Genomic DNA, 24,229 nt, shown 5'->3' with positions numbered 1-24,229 from the left:
CAGGTGTCAGGGCCCACCGGGGAATACCTTGGTTCCCCGGTGGGCCAGTCTGACCCTGCTGCTCTCCTTTTCTACTAAACCTGCTTGTTTAATTCAAATAAGCTCTGCTGGCATTCTCAGTGCAAGCTTAATTTGCATATACTTAGAAGTATGCGGGGGAGCTAAATTTCAAATAGCCCTGCCTGTTTCATTCAGATGAGCAGGAGTAATATGGTACCCTTGGAGGCTTCACAGATGTGGTGGATTAATCAAACTACATAACATAGGTAAGTAAAACACTGCAGTTATCAGGGCCACCTTCAGAAATCATGGGGCCCAGTACGGGCCCCCCGTGCCACAGGGCTTCCCCCCCATGAGCAACAGCGCAACACAGGCTTACCTGGGGGCCCACTGTCTTGCAGTCTGCTGGTCTCCACTACTGTCTTCAGCCTGGCTGTCACCGTGACAGTCAGGCACCAGAATGCGATCGCAGGGGTGGAGGAATCATTCCCCCTGCGATCATGTGATCTGTCACAGATCATGGTGACAGCCAGGCTGAAGACAGAGTAGCGGAGACCAGCGGACTGCAAGACAGCGGGCCCCAAGGTAAGTATGTGTTGCGCTGTTGTACCAGGCCCCCTGGTGAGCCCCGGGCCCGGTACAACAGTACCCCCCCCCATACCCCACTGATGGTGGCCCTGGCAGTTATTCTTAATAGATTGTAGTTCGTGCTACCCAAGATTTTACATCTCTGCTGGACTTCTTCTTTAAGTGTATATGGAAACTGTAATATATTCATTGCATGTAGATCACCTATTTAAATTTACAGGCAGTTTTCTATAATAGGGTGGCATTCTGCTACTGATAACTCTTCCCTAAAACCAGTGAATTATTATGCAAGTTGATGAAATTATATAAATTTAGCAGCCAGCTTCTAACAGTAGAAAGACAGATCCAGTCACTATAGCTGTAGAGAAACAGTAAAGGATAATGGGGGGCTATTTAATGCATCTGAGTGATGCTTTGCATACCATCCATTCGTAAAATGCATGTAACTTATATCCACCTATTTAGGAAACCGTGTCATATTGTACATTGACAAGGTTTACTGCTTTTTTATTAATTCCAACAACATACCACAGTTTTACTTTCCCCATTTTGAACCTACTTTTACATCATTGATGTGTTAATGTCCCTTTTACTGGAAAATAGTGCCTTCTCAGATATGACACTTCCCATGACTTTTTTTATTTATTTATTATTTTTTTTTTATGGAGAAACTCCTATCAGTCAAATAGATAGACACTAGCTGTTGAAGTCAATGTTGACATTTTCAATGTAGAATGGAAAATAATATATTCTATTTTCTTAAATTGTTTTATTTGTAAATACAATAAAATTAAATATATTTATTAATTTTTTTTATTTATTTTTTATATTTTATTGTTCAAAATAGCCTCTTGTCCTTTTTGCAGCTGGCTGGTTTTCCTGGCTTTATTCCATTGCTTCAAGAAAATAAAAAAACACACAGGAAATCCTTTCAAAAGGGCAAAATTGCATATTTTATAAGGAGGTACTTTAATAATCCTCCACAGAAACGCGTCCAACTAGACAGGAATGTGTATTAAAACGTAAACTTTTATTAATTTTAAATCGTGTGATTAAAAAGGGAAATATTACAACAATGTAGTGTTGTGTGTTTACTCAAGTATTTAGCAGAATGTCAGATATCAATCTGTATATTGAATATTTCAATCTATCTGAACTATTGATAAATGTAGATTGTTAGGGAGTCTTTCAGAGGCAAGATTTACATATACTTTGTCGAAGTCGTATAATTGGATGAGCGAAAGTATATTGGTTAATATTGTTTTGCCGTGCGATTGCGATCCGTACGCCACGTAACACGTGGCATGGTGCGATCGCACGGTAAAATACGCATGCACACACTCGCATTACAACATTTAGTTATTTATATAATTCATATTCATATCGGTTCCGTTACACTGTAATTTATGAGCAGATAGTATTTGGTTTATTAGTTATATATATATATATATATATATATTATATATCATATGTACACCTCAGTGATATTCAAGGTTCAGGTTATAGGAAAGGTATCATATTAAAACCCTATCCATCAGCAGCTGCCCGGTTCCATCGCCGAAGAGATCGCATGTTGCATACTCTAGTTATTGATGTTAGGGAATAAACCTTTGTATGATGCTGGCTATGAAATGCTACTTTACTGAGATGTAACTGGAGCTTTGGCGGGAAGAAAGGAGCTCATCCCCTGGAGAGACGACCCCCACCTTTGGATTCCTTAGATTGAATCAGCCTATGACCTGTTTAGCCTTGACCCATCTGATGTCTGGACCTATAGAAGCAAGCTACGTCATCTCTATTGTTCACTGTAACACTGTACTGTATATATAATAGCTGCACCCCCACCAGCCTCAGACTTCACTGATCACAGTATTCAAGGGTGAATCACTGTCCAGGGGTGGCCGTGGTTAGCGCAGCGAGCGCATGTGATAGCAGCGGTATGTATGTATCTTTTGGTATTGGCTGTACTGTACTGTATCATAATATAATAATGTATTGAATTGTTGACTATTTATATCTGCTAAAATAAATCACTTTGTGCGTTAGAAACACAATACAATCGCTTGGGCAATGCTTATTGGAAAACAATAGAATTACTTTAATAACTTGTTTTAAGTCTGAGTGCAAACTGAGACGGATTATTGGATTCTGCTCATGCGCAGTAGCCAAAAGTGTGTTTTCACAAGATGGGCTTGTGTCCAACCCTACATGAGGCCCAAAGTTGTTTTTCCTTAGTAAATAGCAATCTGCGTAACTTAATAAAGTGATATCTTTGACAATGGGTAAAACGTAGATGTTTTGAGATTCTCTATCCAAAGGAAATCTTTTCAGGTCTAAGAATTGGACCTTTTCTATGTGCAATCTCTATCACTTGGTATAGTCCTAAATAGTTGCTTGTGCGGTTGAAAAAAGTTTTTCCCTGGAGAGCAATATAAGTTAATCAAGAAAGAAAAATGAACACACAAGCTATTCTTCTCAAAGGGGCATTCTCAAAGGACATATTTGCATATGTTGTGAGGGGGTACATTAATAACCCTCATTTCTGTGCATATTTCCTAATCTCATGGTTGTTGAAGAAATACTCTAGTGCAGAGAAAAAGATAGACGAAATCACTAGTTTTCAGGTTCCTATGTCTGTAAATGCTTCCTGTTTGCACCAGTATTCCATAATTATCGTTAATAAGGACGACAAACACTGAGAAGCCAGTCCTGAGGAGCGGCAATAATGGCTGATTAGCCCACTCTGTTTGTCAAACAGCAGCTTAGTAAATCTGACTGTTTTGTATTTTGATTCATGTTAAAAATCAGGATGGCGATTTGTAAAATGTTGCTTTGCAAAACTGGTTTTTAGTCTATAACAAATCCATCGGTTTTCAAAAAATGCTGAAAAGCCGTGGTTTATGCAAACCGTCCTTACGTAAATCTATCCCTTGGAGTCTAAAAAATATTTGTCAAAACAATAAATGTTATGGAACTTTTTCATTTTGGAAACATGTCACAGTAGGAAGGGTAAATGTGCTTGGCTCTGTTTCCTACAAAGCGCGACTATGCAGAATCTCACATTCCTCAATAAATTAAGTGAATGTTTCGAAGGTCAAAATATTGCTTAAATCCAGTAGACAATGAGTAGGGGCAGTGTATTCCTACTGACTTCAATAGAACTAATAGAAGTCAGCAAATATTTATCCTACATACGAAGTTGCATTATAGAGCTAGTGTAGGCATAGGACTTGGCAACAGGAATGTGATTTCTTTTAAACCAATCTTACAATGGCTTAGAGGGACAAAATATTTAGCAAAAGGTGGAGTGTAATGGAAGCAGTATACAGTAATTTGAGATATTGGTTATATTGCTGTTATCATCATTATTTCAAATGCTTTACAAAACTCTGTAGTGCCTGACCGTTGTATAACAAATCACATATTGAAAAAGAACAAGGATCGAAGGAAGAAGGTTCTAACTTGAACCAGATGATAGAGATGGTCCTGCTCGTAAGAGCTTACAATCTAAACAGAGAGGGCAAAGCTGAGACAATACGAGCTAGTGGGACAGGATGGTATTTGGTACTACCCAAAAGAAGCAGTATCCGGTAAAGATAGGAAAGGCTATTTTAAAAATGTACAAATTAGTGTGTGTTCAGAAACTCTCCCACTCTTTTAGCAGACATGATGGCTATCAAAAAAATTATTTAGCGTGTGAGCTGTTTGAGTGATACCTTCTGTAAGGGTTTAAACAGTTCTAATATTAAAACTTTTAAAAGAAGATTGAAATCCCAAAGTACTACAAAAGTTTTTATGCAAGGACACATTACTCTCTGGTATATTGGCCAGACAATAAGTTCTGACTTTCAAGTTCTTTCAAGCAGTTCAAGATAGTATTGTCAGACCTTAATCTTGTGTCCACAAATACACTCTGTGCCGAACCCTGTATCTTCAGTGTACTAAGAGCAAGGCCCTTCTGTAAACCTCTTGAAGAGTCCAGTATCTGAGGTACGCTAGCATCCAATGCATTGTTATACTTGAACCTGCACCAATATATAAATGTTTTCCAAGCTCTGTAGTATGCTATGAAAGTTTTTTTTTTTTTTTTTTTTTTTTTTTTGTTTTTTCTAGCTTGTAGTAGTATTTCAGTCACTTTGTCAGACATAGTTTTACTTATCATATGTAACAAAGAAAAAGATTGAGTAATGAAGCACTCCACTCCTTAGTCCAACAGTTGTATACAGATTAAAACCAATCTTTATTTGTTTCTTATTAAAGGGCACTCAAAAAAACATTTGTAGTAGGAATTGTTGTATAAAAACTTTCGATGACAGAAAAAGTCACTAGTTTGTTATAGCTTTAGCGCCTATCTCATTAATAGGAAGTAGCAGAAATTAACATTTGTTGTTTACACACTTTATTCCACAACAGTATCAAGGAGGACGAATATATTAGACATCACAAGTGTTTCACTATGAATGACCAAATCCCTCCCTAGGGTCTATACATTTTAATTCACTTTATTCTATTTCTGTCACTATCTAAAGTTTTTAAACAATTCCTACTACAATTGTTTTTTGAGTGCCTTTTCAATAAGAAGCAAATAAAGATTGGTTTTAATCTGTATACAACTGTTTGACTAAGGAGTGGAGTGCTTCATTACTCAACCTTTTTCTTTGTTTATATATGTACCTGTGTATGTTGAAAAGAAGCACCTCCCCGGAACTGGACACACAAAATTTGTTATTGTGACTAGTGAGTATAGTCCATAACCTGGTATAGAGCCAAATCTCTTTTATACTACATAATTTTACTTATCAACAGGTAGCACTCAACCTCCACATCATCAAAGAGAGACTGTGAAAAACTGGCCCCAGATGTAGGAAGAGACCATGGTGGTTACACAAGCATGTCCTGTGTTACTGCGAACCACAATTTGCAAGCTGAGAATGGAAGAATTCATTACACTACTTCCCTCTTCATTGTCTTTTAGAGTATATGCAATTGGTGGAACAGGTGTGAACACATACCCCAGTTCAAACTTCCAAGGCAATGTTAGGGCATCAATTCTTTCAGCTTTTGATTCTTTCTGATGGGAGCAAAATATTTTTACTTTGGTATTTTGATACCATCCTATCAATTTGTAGAACCTGAAACTTTTCATTTATTTGTTGAAATATTTTACTGTTCAGTGCCCATTGTCCTAAGTGGATCTGATACCCACTGAGGTAATCTGCTACAATGTTATCCTTTCCTGCTACATGAAGTGCTGAGAGGGACTTTAGATTGTTTTCTGCCCATGATAAGATTACTAGGGGCATATACAATTGTTGGCGGAAACTCCAAAAAATCTCGTGCTCCGCGCACTATTACCCGGCGAGAAAACTACCGTAATAACGGTATTTATGTGCACTATTACCGTTATAAAACGGTAATAGTGTGCGTAAATACCGTTATTACGGTAGTTTTCTCGCTGGGTTTCAGCTCGCAGCTCCCTGAGCAGCGAGCTGAAATCCAGCTTACTATTATCGTAATAAAGGGTAATAGTTTTAACGCCGCGGGGACTTCAAAGAATTGAATATGCCCTGTAATGTCTGTCATCATATGTTTGCTCTTGGTGCCTCTTTGTTTATGAAGGCTACTACCACCACCATATTGTCTTAAAGATCGTAAGATGTCTGTTGCAGTTGAGGCATAAGGTGTTGTATTTCACACCACACTGCTGTTGCTTTCAGGATAGTTGCATGTAATCTCTTTTTCCTTTAGATTCCATACACCATGTATTATGTCTGTATATAGATGAGCTCCCCAGCACTTGTAGCTTGAATCTGTCATTGCCAGAGTCCATTTTGTTTCTGAGAGGGGCTCTCCCCTTTTCTTTAATATTGGATCTTGCCACCAGAGACTTTCTGGTGCTCTGTGTAAGTCCTAGTCTGATTCATGGATTCCAAATTGTGATCCCATTGTTTGAGTTCCTCTATTTGTAGATTCCTCATGTGCCAGCTCACCCATGGGTGGATACTTATGGTTGAGGAGAATAATCTTAACAATCTTCCCTCACATAAGAATTCTGTTGAGATTAAATTATTTAATTCAGTTGTAAAATCTTTCTTGTGATAGACACTTAGGGCTATATTTACTAAGCTGCGGGTTTGAAAAAGTGGGGATGTTGCCTATAGCAACCAATCAGATTCTAGCTGTCATTTTGTAGAAGGTACTAAATAAATGAAAGCTAGAATCTGATTGGTTGCTATAGGCAACATCCCCACTTTTTCAAACCTGCAGCTTAGTAAATCTAGCCCTTCATGTCTTTGCATTTATTTGTAGTCCTAGGAATTATAGCTGTTGAGACAACACCATGTGACTCTTGCTGAAGGGTTTGATCTAAACAAGTTCCTGCAAAAATGCAATTATCATGAATGTCTTGATTTTGACACTGTTTTGACTTGCCTAAGCAGAATAACTTTCTGATTTGGCAAAACTGCAATTCCCTGTTTGTTGAGAACAGCCACCAGGACCATCCCACTTTCATGTTTTGTGAATGGTCTTAGAGAAATCGACCATATGCTGTCTGGTATATTACCCACACAATAAGTTCTGGCTTTCCTGAACTGTTGCCTTGAAGAAAAAGCAGAAACCTATTTTTTTACTAATCATAGATAACTGACGCACATTACTTTCTGTTAGAGATGAGCGCACTCGGATTTCGTGAATCCGAGCCCACCCGAACGTTTCCGATCCGAGCCGGATCCGAGACAGATCCGGGTATTGGCGCCAAATGAAAACCTGAAACCGAGGCTCGGAGTCATAATCCCGCTGTCGGATCTCGCGATACTCTGATCCTATAAATTCCCCGCTAGTCGCCGCCATCTTCACTCGGGCATTGATCAGGGTAGAGGGAGGGTGTGTTAGGTGGTCCTCTGTCCTGGTAGATCTCGTGCTGTGCTGTGCTGTGCTGTGTTCTGCAGTATCAGTCCAGTGGTGCTGTGTCCTGTGCTCTGTCCTTCTAAGGGCATAGTTATTTCCCCATTATTCCCCATTTTCAAAAAAATTTAAAAAAAGTTATAAAAAATAATACAAAAAAATAATTAAAAAAAAAAAATTAATTACAACAAACTTTGCAAAACCAATCCTGCAGTATAAGTCCATTGGTACTGCAATAATACGAAGTTCACACATTCTGCAGTATCTTGTGCTACATATAGGAAGGAACTAAGCCCCCCCCCCCCCCCCCCCCCTACAAAAAATTGAAGAGAGTTATGCTGTCGGCAACAACACGGCAAACAACTCTGCCTTCTAAAGAGACATTATCACAAATCCCCAAGGCGAGTCCAAGGGAGTTGGTGGTTGTCAAGCCTGACCTTCCCATCACTGTACGGGAAGAGGTGGCTCGGGAGGAGGCTATTGATGTAGCTGGCGGTGTGGAGGAACTTGATGATGATGCTGATGTGGTTATTGTAAATGAGGCAGCAGTGGGGGAAACAGCTGATGTCCATGGGATTAAAAAGCCCATTGTCATGCCGGGTCAGAAGACCAAAAAATGCACCTCTTCGGTCTGGAGTTATTTCTATCCCAATCCGGACAACAATTGTATTGCCATATGTAGCTTATGTAAAGCTCAAATAAGCAGGGGTAAGGATCTTGCCCACCTAGGGACATCCTCCCTTATACGTCACCTGAATAACCTTCATAGTTCAGTGGTTAGTTCAGGAACTGGGGCTAGGACCGTCATCGGTACAGGGACACCTAAATCCCGTGGTCCAGTTGGATACACACCAGCAACACCCTCCTCGTCAACTTCCTCCACGATCTCCATCAGATTCAGTCCTGCAGCCCAAGTCAGCAGCCAGACTAAGTCCTCTCCAATACGGGATTCATCCGAGGAATCCTGCAGCGGTACGCCTACTACTGCCACTGCTGCTGGTAGTCGGTCATCTTCCCAGAGGGGAAGTCGTAAGACCAATATGTCTTTCTCCAAACAATTGACCGTCCAACAGTCGTTTGCCATGACCACAAAATACGATAGTAGTCACCCTGTTGCAAAGCGTATAACTGCGGCTGTAACTGCTATGTTGGTGCTAGACGTACGCCCGGTGTCCGCCATCAGTGGAGTGGGATTTAGAGGGTTGATGGAGGTATTGTGTCCCCGGGACCAAATCCCGTCGAGATTCCACTTCACTAGGCAGGCGATGCCAAAAATGTACAGAGAAGTACGATCAAGTGTCCTCAGTGCTCTAAAAAATGCGGTTGTACCCACTGTCCACTTAACCACGGACATGTGGACAAGTGGTTCTGGGCAAACGAAGGACTATATGACTGTGACAGCCCACTGGGTAGATGCATCCCCTTCCGCAGCAACAGCTGCATCAGTAGCAGCATCTACAAAACGGCTGCTCGTGCAAAGGCAGGCAACATTGTGTATTACAGGCTTTAATAAGAGGCACAACGCTGACAACATATTAGAGAAACTGAGGGAAATTATCTCCCAGTGGCTTACCCCACTTAGACTCTCATGGGGATTTGTGGTGTCAGACAATGCCAGTAACATTGTGCGGGCATTAAATATGGGCAATTTCCAGCACGTCCCATGTGTTACCCTCACCATTAATTTGGTGGTGCAGCATTACCTCAAGAGTGACAGGGGTGTGCAGGAGATGCCTGCGGTGGCACGCAAAATTGCTGGACACTTTCGGCATTCAGCCAGTGCCTACCAAAGACTAGAGGCACATCAAAAAACCATGAACCTGCTCTGCCATCACCTCAAACAAGAGGTTGTGACGAGCTGGAACTCCACCCTCTATATGCTGCAGGGGATGGAGGAGCAGCAAAAGGCCATTCAGGCCTACACAGCCATCTGCGACATAGGCAAAGGAGTGGGGATGCGCCTGAGTCAAGCGCAGTGGAGACTGATTTCCGTGTTGTGGAAGGTTCTCCAGCCGTTTGAACTTGCCACACGAGAAGTCCGTTCCGACACTGCCAGCTTGAGTCAGGTCATTCCCCTGATCAGGCTGTTGCAGAAGCAGCTGGAGAAAGTGAGGGAGGAGCTGGTAAACCATTGCGATTCCACCAAGCATGTAGCTCTTGTGGATGTAGCCCTTTGTACGCTTTGCCAGGATCCGAGGGTGGTCACTCTTTTAAAGTCAGAGGAATACATTCTGGCCACCGTTCTCGATCCTCTGTTTAAAGCGTATGTTGTGTCTCTTTTTCCGGCGGACACAAGTCTACAGCGGTGCAAAGACCTGCTGGTCAGGATATTGTCCTCTGAAGAGGACCGTGACATGCCAACAGCTCCACCCTCATTTTCTTCCACATCTGTGGCGGCGAGGAAAAGCTCAGTTTTCCTAAAAGACCTGCTGGCGTGGATGCAGAGAACATCTGGTCCGGACTGAAGGACCTGCCAACCATTGCAGACATGTCTACTGTTGCTGCATTGGATGCTGTCACAATTGAAAAAATGGTGGAGGATTATTTTGCTGACACCATCCAAATAGACATGTCAGACAGTCCATATTGTTACTGGCAGAAAAAAAAAGGCAGTTTGGAAGCCCCTGTACAAACTGGCTCTATTTTACCTGAGTTGTCCCCCCTCCAGTGTGTACTCGGAAAGAGTTTTTAGTGCAGCGGGGAACCTGGTCAGTGAGCGGCGAAGGAGGTTGCTTCCTCACAACGTTGAAAAAATGATGTTTATAAAAATGAATAATCATATCCTCAATGAAGTACAGCACTGCCCTCCAGATAGTACAGAGGGACCTGTGGTTGTGGAGTCCAGCGGGGACGAATTGATAATGTGTGAGGAGGAGGAAGTACACACTGTAGGGGGAGAGGAATCAGAGGTTGAGGATGAGGACGACATCTTTCCTCAGTAGAGCCTGTTTAGTTTGTACAGGGAGAGATGAATAGCTTTTTTGGTGTGGGGGCCCAAACAAACCAATCATTTCAGCCAAAGTTGTTTGGTAGGCCCTGTCGCTGAAATGATTGGTTTGTTAAAGTGTGCATGTCCTATTTCAACAACATAAGGGTGGGTGGGAGGGCCCAAGGACCATTCCATCTTGCAACTCTTTTTTTGGCATTATGTGACCATTCAACAGTCGTTTGACATGTTCAAAAAGTAAAACAAAATGTCTATAAATTCAAAAAATGCCCTGTCATAATTTAAAACAAGAGGTATTGACGTGCTAGAATTACTGTAGTGTTTATATGTTATAAACACTACACTTGGAAGTTGAAGGAGGTATTGTGGCCCCGGTACCAAATTTAGTACCGGGACCACTCCACTATGCAGTCCAGATAAAGGTGTATCAGATATTAAACAATGTTGACTGTTGCTGCAAAATTTTTAAATAATATTGTGGGGAACACTACACTATGCCAGCCATAAACTTTTTTGGTAGAATTCAGACCCGTGGAGGGTTTTTTAATTATATTGTAGGGACCACTCCTCTACGCAGTCCAGGTACAATTTTTGGTGGGATTCAGACCATTTAAGGGTTTTCTTATTATATTGTGGGGACCACTCCACTACGCAGTCCAGGTACATTTTTTTGGTGGGATTCAGACCAGTTGATGGTTTTCTTATTATATTGTGGGGACCACTCCACTACGCAGTCCAGAAAGATACCTCGTTGCAACATTTTGGACTAATAACAATATTGTGAGGTGTTCTAAATACACTGTAAATTAGTGGAAATGATTGTTATTGAATGTTATTGAGGTTAATAATAGGTAGGAGTGAAAATAAGCCCAAAAACTTGATTTTTGAACTTTTTATGCTTTTTTCAAAAAAAATCCGAAACCTTAAATCCGAACCAAAACCTTTCAGCAGGTGTTTTGCGACACAAATCCGAATCCAAAACACGAGACACCAAAAGTCGCCGGTGCACATCCCTACTTTCTGTACCTTTGTCACGGTCACTAGGAGTCTTTGCCCAGGAAATCACCAGATGATGGCTTACCAGAGTAATATAGGTGGTAATAGGTACTCTGGTAGCAGGGTGACAACGGAACAGGAGGAACAGCAGATGGTGAGAGAATGCTCAGGAAAAGTCTATGACTAGCAGCACTGGTAATGAGTATATAACTGTACACGAGGAACTAGATGGACAAGGAAACGTGAGGATAGTCAGTGGTCTGCGTATAGCAAGTTGTACCACTGCTATAGTGAGGAGGAATGTCCAGAGGTAGCGAGGAGGCAGTGAGAGTCAGTGGTCTGCGGATAGCAAGTTGTACCACTGCTATGTGAGAGGATACTGGAAACTGGTGTCACAGGGAACAGGAATCAGTGGTCTGCATATAGCAAGTTGTACCACTGCAATATATATGTGAGGAGAGCACGAGGAGATGAATGCTATGCAGAGTATACACGGGCACACAGGACTTGATCCCACGATGATATCACAATACAATGATAACAGAGCAGCACTGCTAAAGTATACAAAGTCACAATAACAATCCAGGCAAATAGGAAACAAAGTCAATGGTAGCGATAGTCTCAGTGGATGAAGGACTCCGGAGGAGAACACAACTCAGTCCAGCTAGATATGCAATACACAAGCAAATTCAATGAGAAGTATGCATACCGCGGTTCAGGAGAGCAGGCTGTCAGAGAGATGTGCAGAGATACCTGAACGGCTGAAGGCTGGCAGGAGAAGAGACCACTGGAAGGTGGAAGCGGTAATCAAGTTGGTGCAGCGCACGGCAGGTAAACCAGCATGAACGAGGCAATACTCTGGAAGCAGTAGTAAAAGGAACTGGAACATGAAGAACACGGGAGAGTTGAGGCGGTCTGAACTCCAGTAACAGAGATGGTAGCAGCGGAGTGCTGACCCGATGAACACAGGAGAGTTGAGATGAGCTGGAACTCTGTAGAAGCAATGGAGGCAGCGGATAGGAATCAGCTGGCTGCAGACACGATGAACACAGGAGAGTTGAAGTGAGTAGGAACTCTGTAGAAACAACGGAGGCAGCGGATAGGAATCAGCTGGTGCAGACACGATGAACACAGGAGAGTTGAAGTGAGTAGGAACTCTGTAGAAACAACGGAGGCAGCGGATAGGAATCAGCTGGTATAGACACGATGAACACAGGAGAGTTGAAGTGAGTAGGAACTCTATAGAAACCACGGAGGCAGCGGATAGAAATCAGCTGGTGTAGACACGATGAACACAGAGTTGAAGTGGTCTGGAAACCACAATAGAAATAACAGGAATCAGCAGGAGCTGAATACACGAGGAAACACAGGCACACCTTCAGAGGCTCATGGGAATGAGACTCCAAGATCAGGCAACGAGGTATTGACCTCAGGTGCTTTAAATAGGGAGTGTTGCCTGATCAGCCAATTAATGAAAAGCAACAGGTACTGAAGGCTTGAAAGGGCTGCACTTGCGCAGACCCTCAGGATGGCGGACGGCCACGGATTTCTAAACACACGAGAAGTAGCACTCACAGTCCGGTGAGTGACAACCTTTTTGAATCGTCATATTCAGTTTTTTACCAAACTGAAAAACCCCTTCAAAGGGCAGTTAATTTAAGGGCTTTTTTGACTGCTGGTTTGCTGTCCATGGATGTAATCAGAGGATCTTCTAACCACCACTGTGAAAGTTATACTTGTAGCTCAGATTGTGACAGTATTATGTGATACCAGACAGTATATTGTCAATTCATATAAAGTGGATTCTTTTCCTCATAATTTCCATATTTTTTTTTTTTAGCAAGTATTGCCCTCTTACTTTTTATTGAGCATCAGCATATAGATTGTCCATCCAAATTCTGACTTAAAAACTGAAGCCATGGCTACTCCTGCTTTAATTGTAGTACCTGCGGAAACATGACATCTTTAAAATGTTTCTTCAATTTCCTTTCCATAGGATCTTTAATTGAACCTCCATCTTCTAATGGTATAAATAAGCTGTTGCAGAATCCAGATTAGGTACTGAGTTCCATTTACTAGTCTCATCTTTCTAAAAGGGATTCATACTGTCCAATGTTCTCGTATTGGCATGTTCTTTCATGAACTGCTCCAATTCTCTTTGAGCAATTCCTTAACCACTCTGTGTATTATGAACACTATGGGCCTGATTCATATCCGAATGCTAGCAAATAGTGTGTTTAGAAAGAGCATGCAACTTCAGCATAGTTTTGGATGGATTCAAATCCAAATGTAACTCAAGATGCTTTTCGATTTGAATCTGAGTGGAGTTATGCTCTTCCTAAACAGTACTTGCCATATATAGACACACTGAACAGACTGCAGTATACATACTTGTGTGCGTACACTAAAGGGTCATATCAAAATGCATAAATATTTTATTTGCTCAAAATGTAAAATACTATTAAATAGTGATAATAATATTTCAGATTTATTTACAAATATAAAATAATGTTTTAATTATATAAATATTTTAATGCATATTATATGCTAAGTATATCTCAGTTACACACATTTGTTATAGCTACTGACACATATATGTGTAATTTTAAATTTGAAGACTTTGACATCTGTCAGTCAGCATTTACACCTGACCTGTATTGGGTGCAAAAGATATGGCTTGAAACAAGTGCACTTACGACAAAGACAGGACTTTAATTGGCCACATCTGCGTTGAAACGTTCTTAAGGGGGAATTCAATTCCCCCCGAATTAGCACGGCGTTACGATTACCGTTATTACGGTAGTTTTAACCCGGATTTCTGCTCGTAGCTCAGCCGTTGAAACTATCGTAATAACGGTAATTAAGCGCATTATTGCCGTAATAACGGTAATGCGCAGGCAGCGTTACTTTTACCCATAACGCGCCCAATTGAATTCCTACATTACTCAACCTCTCAAGTCAGTTCATAAGTGTCAGTTGCATACATTGTGTCTGTTAATGGGCATGCAAAGAGTTATTTCACGCAATATATGCTATGCATACAGACAGACTTCCAAACATGAATCGGGCCCCATTTGTTTATACTGTTTGTCTCCAAAAAATCAACTTGCAAGGTGAATGATGATAGTGACTCGTGTATCCCTATAGCATTATTTATGTTTGATTAATCTTACCACTATCTAAGGGTTACAAGTCCAAAATCCCTCTTTAGCTTTCCCTTCTTCAGAATCATTTGAGTTTACTGCCCATGACTCTATAGACTCCTCTGAAGACAATTCCTGTATATTATTCCAGTCTATGCATGTGTGGGATCCTTTGCTTCTACCTCCTTGAGTTGACTGAAGCTCTTCCTAATACTTGTCTGGGAGTCTCACTGGATTATTTTCTTTAAGGATACAATACAAACAAAAGACTTTCATGCAATTATTGCATAACTGTTTATCACAAGCTCTACAATCATAATTATGCAATTATCCGTATTTCTTCCCTTCCGCAGGCTCTAAGAAACAAAATAGAATAAGGGCCTAAACTCACTAAACCTAAAAACTCCAACACCCCATACGAATTGTCACTAACATCCCAGCCTGTCTCAGATACAGCAATCTGAACAGTTGATCATGACTCGTGTTACATTAGTTAACAATGAATACACCTTTTCTGCCACCACAAAGGATTTATTCTGATGTCCTTAAGTTCACCAGAACCACTTATTAATGTTTCACACTTAAACCACATACACATGTAGCATGAGCCTCCCTGGGCTTTGTAAGTTCACAAAGAATCACAGGGAACAATGTTTAATCTGAAAAATATTTCCAAGACTTCTTTACAAAAAATAATAAGACATACAAAATGTTGCACAAATGAGTTTCAGAATATAAAATAGGAAATAAAATCAGAGCTACTACTTAGTAGTTAAGGCCTAATCTGTGAGGGAACACAGTTGAGAAGCATGGGACATGTCAGTCTTGATAGACTCTCTCAAAGAAATTAACACTGTACTACTGATACAAGGGATTTTTAAACAATTTCTTGTTGGCTCTTAACCCCCTACCTTAGGAATTTTATTTTCACCTAAGTTAGATGGATGTCCAAAATGACACAGGGCTTTCAAAGTAAATTATGGATGCCTTGAGACCTCACATTTTCACAAGAACTGAGTGGAACTGAGTTTTTCACCTCTGCTCATTTTGGCCTGGCTACGTCTAGCTCCTCTGCATACACAAACTACTCAAAGATCTTATCTGTCTCTGGGCCTGGCTACTTTCAAAAGACCATTGACACTTGCCTAGGTCAGACTCGGGTCAGTTAACAAAATATACATTGAAAGGTTACATAAAATATTCAGTGTTATACATAAATTCAACAGAAAATATCAATCGGTCATTGGATATACTACATTTCGTCACACTAATGCTTACCTAGAAAGAATATCTCTCTGCTTTTTGGGGACAGGTTTTGCCTCCATTCTGCAGACTGTGTCCATGACTCAGTGATGAGGAAATGTGCAGGCCACTTTCTACTTGAGCACTGACCTGGATATGACGTTAGCCGCTTGGATATAGTACTTGCTTTCAAATACAAATTCCACCTAGGTAGTAAAGAACGGTCCCTGGTAAGCCACCCCTTGTCTCTGTTGGCTAATAAGTTTGAAACTGACGTTGTGACTTTCCAGATTATCTGTAGGAAGCAGGTAAATCATATCCTGAATAAAAATCCTAGCTGATCTGCCACTTCCTTACTCAGCTTTGAATAGGCAGGAAAAAAGACAAGTAAAGAAAGCAGGAGTCACATTACATACATTCCAGGGGTGTCAATTCGATTTCTTCCTGTCACTACTCAGCTGATTAAGGATTAACCCATTCTTGTGGACTGCCATGGAGTCTGAAAAGGAAAGATGGGTGTGATGATGCACAACACTAGCTCCAGCTGACAGCTGTCGGAAAACTATTCACAATGACAGATACAACACCTTCTTTCAATTTCTGTAATCAGCACTCTGCTTAGAACAGCAATCTAGCTCACCTCACCTGGACTACTGCACAGAATACTTCGCAATTAGCCACTCACTGATAAGGTCAAATCAATCAGAACAGCATATCTCATCTATTTGTGGCCCTTTGATTCTGCAAAGGTTTGGTAGAACTAAGTTTTTTGTTTTGGATTTCTCTGCTTGTGCTTTGAAGAATTGTTTTGTTTGACTGTGCATCACAATTCTACCTTCTCCAATCCCTTGACTATGGCTTTATCCATCACCTTCTATAACCTTTGACTTTAGTTTGTACCTCACTAGTAGTCCTCTTAGGATGGGATGTAGTTAAATAGTCAACAGTGAAAATGTATACAGTGAAAATCTCTACACCAAAATGTCTTCAGTCATAAGATCTTCACAGTTCTACGGTCGACAGCCATAATGTCTACATGTTCAAAAGGTCGATACAGTTAAAATGTCTACATGTAATACATGGAAAAAAAACATATAAGGGGAAGATGTTAATTTATTTAACACTGTTCCCCTAACCCCTGCTGCCAAAAAAGTGTGGGGTCACTGGGATTTTGATATTACCAGCACTGGCTTTGCCTGGGCTGGTGGCACTACAGCAGGAAAACCCACAGCATGGGGTTCCCCTGCCATAATGCCAAACCAGCCCCAGGCCGGTCAGCACAAGGCTAGATTCCCTAGGGAGATTAGGTCCTTAAAAAAATGCAGGAACTCCCCCCAGGATTTCCCAGCCCTGGAGCAGTGGGAGTGGGTAAATTTAATTTTATAACGTATAAAACCACTTTGTCCCTGGTACACTACACTACAGGTTCCAGTATACCTAGGCTGCCATAAAGTGTTTGGGGATGCTGACATTTGCAGTTCCATGGCTGCCAGGCCATGCTTACACTTAGGAAACCACAAGTGTCAGCATGCCCTGGACCTGCGGAGACCTGTAGTGCACCATTAAAAAATATAAATAAAACAGACACCAGTGTAAAATATTTTAATTGAAATAATAAAACCGTTAAACAGTACCCTCATTCACCCTCTTTATTTCTCAGCCTGATTCGGGGATTTCTTTAATTAATCCAAGGATCCTTGGCAAAATAAAAAACCCTGGTACATGACGCAAGACTGGCAAATGAGGTCTTATGGCAGTAGTTATATTTATAACATCGGGATTTCCCACAGCTTGAACTTAGGGCTTGTGTGAAATTGCCATGTTATAAATTTGACTACTGCCGTAACATCTCCTTTGCGCCAGGAGCTTTTTAGGAGCTATCCTGTTGCATCCTGTATCAGGGGTTTTTATTTTTTATTTTGGGCTTCTCCTGGTACCCCTGGCTGGTGGAGACCAAGACAATAAACAAAATCTTGTGCCCCCTTAGTAATTTAAATACCCAACTGTGTACACGTTGTTGCAATAATAAAGAACAGTATCCCATTATTGCCTTAATAAAGAAGTGTCCCTTTTGATGTCATAATAAATATTCCACACAGCTCTTTTTATTTAAATTGTACTCCTAATTTTTATGTAGTGCAGGGTTCTATCTAAATACCTGCAATATTATCCTTTTCTTGATCCAACGTAATGCTTAGGGAGAGAGAAAAAAAACATTTACAAGCAAACCGGACTTCTACTGAGGAGGCCTAGTAACAAAATGGTGTAACGTCCGGGTGCCTGTCTACTTAATAGTTGGGCAATCGAGCAGTTTTCTCTTCCGTTCTGCCTTAGATCACCGGGTCCAATGCTAAATAGCACTGGGTTTTTAAAGAACGGGAGGGCGTTTTTTCCCCCCCATATATATCTATTTCATTTTGAGAGTTCGGACAGGCAAGATAGCGGAGACCACAACACTGCATCATCAGCACAGATCTCGCACCATGGGGAAAGCTGGTGTTACAGATAAGCTTCCTAAGATATAATATATATATATATATGTGTATATATATGTATGTGTGTGTATATGTATATGTGTGTGTGTGTGTGTGTGTATATATGTGTGTATATATATATGTGTGTATATATGTATATATGTGTGTGTGTGTATATATATATATATATATATATATATATATATATATATATATATATATATATATATACATACATACATACATACATACATACATACATACATACATACATACATACATACATACATACATACATGTATGCTGAATCAATCTTGCTGTCTGCTTGGGAAGTATCAGGATAGCATAAACAGCAATTTTCATCACAAATTCTCCCGCAACCCTATGTCTGGCTAAACAGTAGTTTCCTCACTACTAGCCGGCCACTAACTGGCATCAGTGACCCCACCCACAAAATCAAACAGTGTATTCTCCATCCTAGCACTACAAGCGAAACACATTAAACTAATTACTATACCCATTACTCTGTGTGTGTGTGTGTGTGTGTGTGTGTGTAGAAAGAGTACCCAGTGGGAATTTGACCCTGTTTGCAGCCTGCTCCTGCAGAGTGGCTGAGATTTTACCTGTTTCTCTATAGGAGAGGTGTGGCAAATAAGCCTCTTTGCCACTATATATATATATATATATGCACCTGCTGCCAAATGTCAAATGTTGCAAAAAACAAACAAACTACTAACTTTTTCATAAAAGGTGTCTTGTATTTAACTAGCACATGTAATTTTTGCAATGTTTTTTTTTTTTTTTTTACCAGTGGTATACCTTTTGCAGTAAATTTAATTTGTTATTGACTGTACTGTACCTTGATAATGCACAATCAGTTATTGCAAAGGCTAGAATTGTACAGGATCTTTATCATTGTGTTCACATATTTTTCTTGTCTAACAGCCATGAAATCTTCTGCATCTGTCACTCTGTTTTTGCTGGTTACTCTTGGAATAACAAAGGCTGCCAAAATACTTGTTGTCCCGCCAATAATGTTTGAAAGCCATCTATATATATTCAAAACTATGGCCACCACTCTGCATGACAAGGGCCATCAAATTGTTTTCCTTCTTTCTGAAGGAAGGGACATACAATCATCAAGTCATTACCAAGTTCAGCGCTACCCAGGGATTTTTAATACCTCCACTTCTGATGAATTTCTACAGTCCAAAATGAAGAATATATTCTCAGGAAGGTTCACAGCATTAGAATTGTTTGACATTCTTGACCATTATTCCAGGAATTGTGATATTATGGTGGGTAACCAGGAAGTAATGCAACGGCTAAAGCAGGAAAAGTATGACTTGGTGCTCGTTGATCCAAATGAGATGTGTGGATTTGTCATAGCCAATATTATAGATGCAAAGTATGCTGTTTTTTCTACTGGACTTTGGTACCCTGCTGAAGTGGGTGCCCCTGCACCCTTATCTTATGTCCCAGAATTTAACTCGCTTCTCACAGACCGCATGGACCTTCTGGACAGAATTAAAAATACAATTGTTTATCTTGTCTCACGATTTGGAGTAACTTTTATAGTCCTACCAAAATATGAAAGGATAATGAGGAAGCATAACATTTTGCCAACAAGGTCCATGTATGAATTAGTACAGGGATCCTCTCTGTGGATGCTTTGTACTGATGTTGCACTGGAATTCCCAAGACCTACACTCCCAAATGTCGTCTATGTGGGAGGAATCCTCACCAAGCCTGCCAGCCAGTTACCCCAGGTAGGTCTCTTAGAATTGTAATGTTCACTTTTATTTTTCAGAAAATATGCAATTGTTATATATACAATTTTATCTCTGCTCCATACACATTGGTTGGACTTTGTCCAGTTCTACGTTCCATTATAACAAATTAAATTGCTTTCTTTAGAGCTTTACTTTAGCAACTTGGTACATTACCTGCAAATACGTATATACGAAATACGTTGTTAAAGTGAAGCCAATATGTTGTCTACTTCAAAAAAAGAAAGTAAGAAATTGACTGTTATTTTATATCACTCTTTAGTGACTGTGCTATACTACACTGAATACAATGAAAGTTCTAGAAAATAATTGCTGTATCAGTGACTTGGGTCATGGGATGTTGTTTTATATAAACAGTTACACGGTGGGCCTGAGTCATTAAGGAAAGTAAAGCATAAAAAAGGAGTAACTTTGTATCTGGGCAAAACCATGTTGCATTGGAGGGGGAGGTAAGTGTAAAATTTGGGGACAGATTTATAGTTGGGCTAGCACATGTCCTTGATCAACTTTAAATTTCAGTGTACAAATAAAGCTATGAAGTATTTGTGTGCTAGATGAAAAAACAGCCAGTATTTAACTTATGTGCAAAATAATAAACTAATTTGCAGCCCTTGCATTGTAACATGGTTTGTCCCTTAGGACATTTACTCCTTTTTTTGCTTTACCTTCCTTAATGACTCAGACCCGGTGAGTTTTTACATTTTCTCTGTAAGCAGGACCAAGGAAGAAATTGTATTTGTACAAATACAAGCCTGTCCTCTAGAATGAGTTAAGGTCCCTCCCCTCAATGACATGACTACAGGCTCCTAGGCCCAGGATGTCATTTTTGGCCATGGACCTCCCAGTACCACGTGCACTTTACGAGACAGCACACGCTACATTCCTTGGTTAGCCCCTGACATGTTGAGAGAGGTTTTTGGGAAAATGTGGGACGTTCTTTCACTAGCATCATGGTGGTATTGGATAGTAAAAGTAGATCAATGCATAGTTAAGTTTCCACTGGTTGAATAATTACTTTGTGCACTCCAAGGTAATCTGAATAATTTGAGAGAGCGTTTGGGTCAGAATTTAGTTTTTTCAGAATAGGAGTAATCGGTGCGTGCTTGAAAAATGACGAAAACATATCTGTGGAGAGAGAGATTACAGATTTTATTTAAGTTTGTGATGAGCACAGGACATAGGGATCAACTGATTTGTGAGGGTATAGGATCAAGATGACAAGTAGTAGAGTAGGAAAATAAGAAGAGAGTAGAGTATATACTTCATCTTCATATTGCCAACCCATCCCCAGTTATTTCTCCAATTACAATGTTCTCAACAATATAATGCACCAAGATAGCATGATTTTTTTATTTTTTAGATATACATTGCTTTTCTTTAACATATTGAAATATTTTATGGGAAAGGGGAGGGGTACAGAGAAAAAAGGAGGGCGGGGCATACATAGTTGGGAGCAGACAATACAAAATATACCAAAAAGCTTGTACTGACATCACAGAAGATAGCACACAAGCACATAAAAACTAGTAACAATGCAAAATATACATTTAGGTATATTAAGATAATTTGGCTAAGCTAGGCAGAAAAGGTTCGCAGAAGCTGGTCAGATATAGGAGCAGAGAACCCTGGCCATCCATAATAAACTCATACCAATCAAAGCATTTAACTACTGGGGAGGAGGGTGCCATGGAGTATCTACATTTCAAAACTAAATTGTATTTTAGCAATAATCTTGTGGATAGCATGGGGGGACTTTGGTTTCTACATTTCTGCAATCACTGTCCTGGCAACAATAAGGATATGTCCCCAAATTTACTTATGATATTTTGGAAGGTGGTCTGAATACAAATGAAAAAGTGTAACAAGCAGAAAAAAAAATGTCGGATACCTTAGTGACCTTTCGAGCCAGATTAAAGACCTCTAACCAAATTAAGATATACATTTCTAATACCTAGAGGAGAGAGAATTGTTCCATCTGTAATCATTTATACAAATGACTACATGGTACAACGCATGCACCAGCTCCGAAGAGTCCTCTGCTCTAATCTTTTGAAAGCAGAGAGAGGCTTGGAGGAGCATGGACCAAGGAGAGGTTACCCAGCAATGCCGAGACCCCACCACTACAAGCCTGAAAGCAATTTCACCCCCCCCCCCCCCTCTCCCCCAATAGTTGCATCACTGTGTACAGTCAAGGAAGACATATAACATGGTGAGGATGCTGAATTCATGATTAAAAAAAAAAAAAGTGCCGAACAGTTATCAGAGAGAACAACATCTAGAAACACTTAACAACAGTTTTGTAAGAATACTAGCAAAGTGAGCAAATACTTGAACAGAACAATGTCATAGGAATGCTTTGAGATGCTGAACACTGAAGGAAATTGTAATTAATATAAAGGAGACTGCTGAGATCACCATCCAGCTCACAGAAACAACCGTACCCTGGGGCTTGCACAAGAACTGACATGAAAAAAAAATTCCAATGCCAAAAACCAGCAATAGCAGAGTGGAGCAGCCTCTGGATTTAATAGTCAATTGTGTGTGGCCCAACAAGCATTGATACCCCAGGAAGTAAGTGTCTTCTCATATTCATTGATTATCACCAGTCAAGGTGCGCAGTACACTGTCTACCTTCTGCAGAGCAAGGATGAAGTGCCTGAGATATTCCAAGAATATTTTGCACAAATAAGAAAAAAGTTTGGCTGGTTGCTGAAGAAACTTGAAAATGAATGGAACGATGTTCAAAACCACACTACCATCCAACCCCAAATAGAATGGTGTGCAGAGAGAAAGAACCGTATTTTGTCATATTGGGCGAATGATAGTTTTTGGTACTAATATGCCAAAAACCTATTGGGTTGAAGCAATCATGACAGCCTATTACATCATTTACAAAGCAAGCTATACAAAACACCATATTAAGCGGCAGAATCAATTGGCCGCGATGTCCCTGAGATCATTACAGCTGTGCTTTATTACCGTTTGTACGGTAAAAAATGACGTATACTTTTGCTCGCATGTCTATGGAGCACGAGCAAATGTCAACAGTACTTTCACTAAAAGAATCGTGGCTGTTCCGGACACTACATAGTGATTTTTTTTGTTTTATTTTAGAATCCAATCTACCCCTAACAGTGTAACAACATTTCACAAGTAGCTCAGCCTGAGCAAAAACCTCAAACGAATAAAAACAAAAAAATTGGCAAAGTGGCTTGGAATCTAATGCAGTGATCCAGCTTTGAAGGAGAGAGTACCACCTCTACCTTCAGCTAGAAGTATCAGCATTCCAGCCATACACCTATCCTATAGGCCAAATAGTACCACAATGTAAGCCAGTGCTGTGGAAGAAGATGCACAGAAGAGGATTAAAGCCGATAATGAAGAGATGAAATTTCTCAACCACCTGGAAATTGTTTATTCAAATATCCTATTGCAACAACTACAGTTTTGTATTTGTTTTGCAGTTTTGGTAAGTTGTTAATATTGCAGTACTTATTGTCTGATTTTGTCCTGAACTGGACATTCAACTCTCCAGTGCGTACTTAAGATATTTTACAGTGGGTATTTTGTAATGCACTGTATTGTTCTGCCTGACTTACTTCTGTGGCATTATTTATAAGTTGTCACAAAACCCAGTAAAGTTATCCCTATGTTAAAAAGTGGGGTGTCAGTAGAGTTTTTAATTAGCAAACAACCAAATGTTGAATAATTAAATTCCATTATTGAAATGCACTTAGTAATTTAGTCACCTTTTGGTTTACAGAGCCTTATGTCTAGCAGATGGAGAACTGATAAAAAAAGAATTGCATTATTATCTAGATGATTTCTAACTAAAATGTAAGATATTTCAGCTGATAAACAGTGTACATTGTGTGTATGTGTGGGGGGGGGCAAACCTTAACTTTACATCCTGCAACTTCTCTTTGTAAGTAAGTGTTTGTAGCCATACCATGTTCTATAGTACATACTTGCCAACTCTCCCGGAATGTCCGGGAGACTCCCGCATTTTGTGAGAGTCTCCCGGACTCCTGGGAGAGTGTGGCAATATCCTGGATCTGCCCACTTCACTAGGAAGTGCCCACTTCCTAGTGAAGTGGGCAGAATTAGCTCCCAAACGCCACAATTCCCGGTGAATCGCGGCGT

General features: G+C 40.2%; 1 protein-coding gene across 1 annotated transcript in view; it reads left to right on the top strand.

The window, feature by feature from the left end:
* UGT8 (UDP glycosyltransferase 8) overlaps positions 1 to 24,229 on the top strand; it is a 78,488-nt gene that overhangs the window by 16,435 nt on the left and 37,824 nt on the right. The window contains exon 2 of the mRNA XM_075200346.1: positions 19,242 to 20,065. Within this exon, the coding sequence (XP_075056447.1) occupies positions 19,244 to 20,065 (822 nt within the window). The 5' untranslated portion in view covers positions 19,242 to 19,243. The remainder of the gene's footprint in view (positions 1 to 19,241; positions 20,066 to 24,229) is intronic.

The sequence above is a fragment of the Mixophyes fleayi genome, chromosome 1, assembly GCF_038048845.1.
Source record: "Mixophyes fleayi isolate aMixFle1 chromosome 1, aMixFle1.hap1, whole genome shotgun sequence".
NCBI lineage: Eukaryota > Metazoa > Chordata > Amphibia > Anura > Limnodynastidae > Mixophyes > Mixophyes fleayi.
Note: the sequence above shows the minus strand (reverse complement) of the source record. Positions and strands in the feature narration are given on the sequence as shown.